Source organism: Austrofundulus limnaeus, unplaced genomic scaffold (assembly GCF_001266775.1).
Source record: "Austrofundulus limnaeus strain Quisiro unplaced genomic scaffold, Austrofundulus_limnaeus-1.0 Scaffold42, whole genome shotgun sequence".
Taxonomy (NCBI): Eukaryota; Metazoa; Chordata; class Actinopteri; order Cyprinodontiformes; family Rivulidae; genus Austrofundulus; species Austrofundulus limnaeus.
The window spans coordinates 1,403,687-1,407,336 of record NW_013952444.1 but is presented as its reverse complement, the minus strand read 5'-3'; the positions used below and the strand labels follow the sequence as shown (position 1 = coordinate 1,407,336).

Sequence of the window (3,650 nt, the reverse complement as noted above, 5' to 3'; positions counted from 1 at the left end):
TATTGTTATTATTATTTTGTATTTATTTGTTTAATTTTTATGTGGTGGTGACATGTTACGAGCATAATCAAAATTTCAAATGCCAAAGACTGAGTATACTGTATAAGAGGCCTTATCTGTTTTGTTTTACTTTAACTTTTGGAAGGGAATTATCTTAAGTGGGCCAAAATGGAATTGCATGTTTTTTGTCAAACTATGAATTTCTATTAAAAAAAGAGAAACATCAAAAGTGATTCATGCACTACTTTATTTTGAGTTTACAGTTTAAAGCTTGGATTCAGCATGAATAGCAACAAAGGGGTCTTCCTCCCTGTTACTGATGCTGAAGTGGGCACGGCCATCACTTCCAACTTGTATTTTCTTCCCGGTGCAGCCGCCTCCTTCCTTCTGTCCAGAAATGACATCACAGTAGGTTCCAGCAGGCATGCCCGTGTTCAGGGTCACATCCAGGTCCCTGAAGAACAAAAGTCATATTATGTTCACACAGCATCAATTAAATCAAAGTGTGAATCAGCATGACACTGGTTGCAGGACTCATTCAGTGTTTTGTAGTAGAGCTTGGGAAAAGAAAGCTTAAATTTACAGACATACCCACGAACCCTCAATCTGTCTTCATCACTCAGTCCTTACCAGTCATCGTTGTTAAAGACGATGAAACCCCGATTACCTCGGCCAAAAGCAACCTGGTTGCTCTGATTGTCCCACCAGTTAGCTTGAGGCTGCCCATTCACCACATTACGGAAAGTGACCATGTTCCTTTAAAAACAGGTGTGGATGGAAAAATGTAGAGAAAAATGAAATGTCTGGTTCATAATCATTTTATTTCCATTCAATAATGTAGAAAATAAATAAGCTGTACTAATTTGCCAGTTTGTTCTGAGACTCACTTGATCTGACGCCATCTGTGCTCACATACCCATCCATCTCCACAAGTCTGATCAGGGTTGATGGGAACAGGCTTAGTGGATCCATCACTGTTGCTGGGAGGACCAATCCAGTCATTCTGATCCTGTTGTTGTTCAAAAATTGGTTTAACAAAAGTTTAAACACACACACACTAAAATGCACGTATGTATCTATCATGTTGTTTTTTGTGTTTTGTTTTAAACCAGGGAACATACTTTTCCATCCACAAAGTTACGGTCCCACTTATAGCTAGACATGACCCTGGTTTGTCCATAAGGATGAGCCAACATGTAGCCAACAGCCATCTTGTGGAGTCTGGCGTCCCAGAAGGAAATGATGGATGCACCACCAGCACCATGACCTCTCTGATTGTCATGATTGTCAATAAAAACAAGAGCATTTCCATCAGGCATAAAGCCCCATCCCTCTCCCCAGTTCCTGAACACATAAACACAATATGATCACATGTGGAAATTCAAGTTGTCCATTTGTTACAACGAACAGAATACTAAATCATTTAAGCCACTGGTATATAGACATACTTGGTATAACTAAGCTTTTCACCATTCCATTTCCTGAAGATCGTTCCCAGTTTGGCACCATATTTGAATTCAGTCACTCTTCCCAGATGGTAATATTCTTTAGACGTGATGGGCTCACCTCCCAGATCAATCACCTGGAATAATGACAACACATAAAACAAGAGGAATAGTGCTGCAGCTTGATGTAATACCAGTGCTTGCAAAATCAACGCTTATATTGACATTAAAATGTACCTCCTGGAAAATGAACGGTCTTGAGCCACTTGTGAACCACTTGGTATTCAGGTTGTTAAGACGACGGTAAACATTATCCAGATCACCTGGCCACATGTGCTTACAGGCATCCACTCTGAATCCAGCCACGCCCATGTTGATCAGATTGTTCATGTAATCAGCCACCTTGCCTCTAACATAATCTTTCTCAAGGGCGAGGTCCAGCAGACCAACTAGACGACAGTCTCGCACCTGGATCAAGTGAAAGAATGTTGTTTCTAAAGCTAAAATCCTAATCAATGTGAAACAAGATATCCCTTTCAGCGAGGACTTAAACTAATCATATTAAACAATGAATAAAACCTGAAAGAGGTGAGTAATTGTATTTTTCATTATCACCAATTACCTGGTTGGGGTCCCCATAGTTCTCAATATTGCCACTGCCAGTAGAGCATTTGTTGTCATTGAAGTCCCAACTGGAAAACGGCACACTGGGGAAGTCCTTATTGTTGGCGCTGAACCAGCTCCCGCATGAAGAGTGATTTCCCTCTCCACCTCCAGAACTACACATGTGGTTAATGACTGCGTCCACATAGATGTTAACCTGTGAAGTTACAATATTCCAACAAATCCTCTTTATTTCTTGTTTTATTTAGTCATTTTTCAACTTTTTTCTTTTTTGGACAGGTGACACTACCACTGTACGGCTACATTTGTAGATTATAATACTGGTGGACCAATAGCTCAAATACGTTTCTCATAAAATATAGAGATACCTTTTACGCAGTCAGTGCTATAAATTAGTTTACCCCAACATTGTTGCATCTGGTAATCATGTCTCGTAGTTCGACCTCACTGCCAGATCTGGAGCACAAGTTGTAGCTGATTGGTTGATATCTCTGCCACCAGGGCCTCCAAGGACTTCCCAACACAATATGTTCATTGGGAGGTGAGATCTGAGTAAAACAGAGGAAAGATGTGAAAAATTAGTAAGAAGAAGAAATAAGTTCCAACTGATAAGTATGTTAAAAAGACACATTAAAACACAGTTGAGAAAATGTTTAAAATGATAATTTTCTTGAATTTCTGGTTGCCAAGCCTCAGCTCCACAGAGCACATGAAGCATCCCAAACACACTAATTAAATGTGTTTACCTGAACGCCGCCAAAGCCATTGGGACCCAAGAAGCGCTCGCACTCTGCAGCGATATCGGCCCAGCGCCACTCAAACAGGTGAACAATGCTTGTCCTGCCATGCTTGATATGGGGGTTGTGCTGGGCGAGGCTGAGCCCAAACAGAGTGACCAAGATAACAAGCTTCATGCTCTCCTGTGATGACAGCGAAACGCTCAGGAGCAAACTATCTCTGTCTCATTTTTTTGTCTATATATAGGGTTTCCTCTCTCTCCCGTATCTGTTGGAAATTACAAATTATCAGAGTGGGAGCTGAACATGTGCTCTGGTCTCACAGCTTACTAGCTGAACTGAGTTTGACCCTGCTCACTGTCCAGATCAAACAGAAAGTTAAAGCCCCATTCAACGAACTGGAGGGCAGCAATCTTAGCTTACATAAAAAACAAACAAACAAAGAAAAAATATTTAACTTTTTAAAATTTAAAGTAAAGTAAAACTATTTATTATTTTACTGACCACCCTGTTGGAAAAGGGGTCTGGTTCTAATATTTGTTTTACATTTTACTTCAGTGTATTTGTAAAATTCAGTTTTATTGAATCACATAGACCAAATATTTTTAGAACCAACTGCTGAGCAATGCTGAGTCCAAATAGGGTTATGAAAATGATCAACTAAATGGTTCTCCTTAAGAAGAGAACAACTTACATGCATATTTCACTAACAAACATTTTTTTTTTATTTTTAACTATGAGATTGGTTGATAAAAATCAGCTTCGATATTTAACACGTAGTGTCATACCTCCAGGTACCAGGATTGTTGACTCCTTTCTGTTTTCTTCCTCTCCAAAGTTGCAT

At 39.7% G+C, this 3,650-nt stretch overlaps 1 protein-coding gene across 1 annotated transcript; it reads right to left on the bottom strand.

Moving 5' to 3' along the window:
- Positions 1 to 229: 229 nt before the first annotated feature.
- On the bottom strand, positions 230 to 3,052 carry LOC106516900 (pancreatic alpha-amylase). The gene is made up of 9 exons (XM_014007489.1): positions 2,816 to 3,052; positions 2,471 to 2,617; positions 2,068 to 2,265; positions 1,683 to 1,913; positions 1,449 to 1,582; positions 1,122 to 1,344; positions 888 to 1,009; positions 631 to 756; positions 230 to 454 (listed from the first exon to the last, which is right to left on the bottom strand). Exons 1-9 carry the CDS (start codon positions 2,981 to 2,983, stop codon positions 265 to 267), a joined length of 1,539 nt encoding a protein of 512 aa, XP_013862943.1. The 5' UTR covers positions 2,984 to 3,052; the 3' UTR covers positions 230 to 264.
- Positions 3,053 to 3,650: the final 598 nt, after the last annotated feature.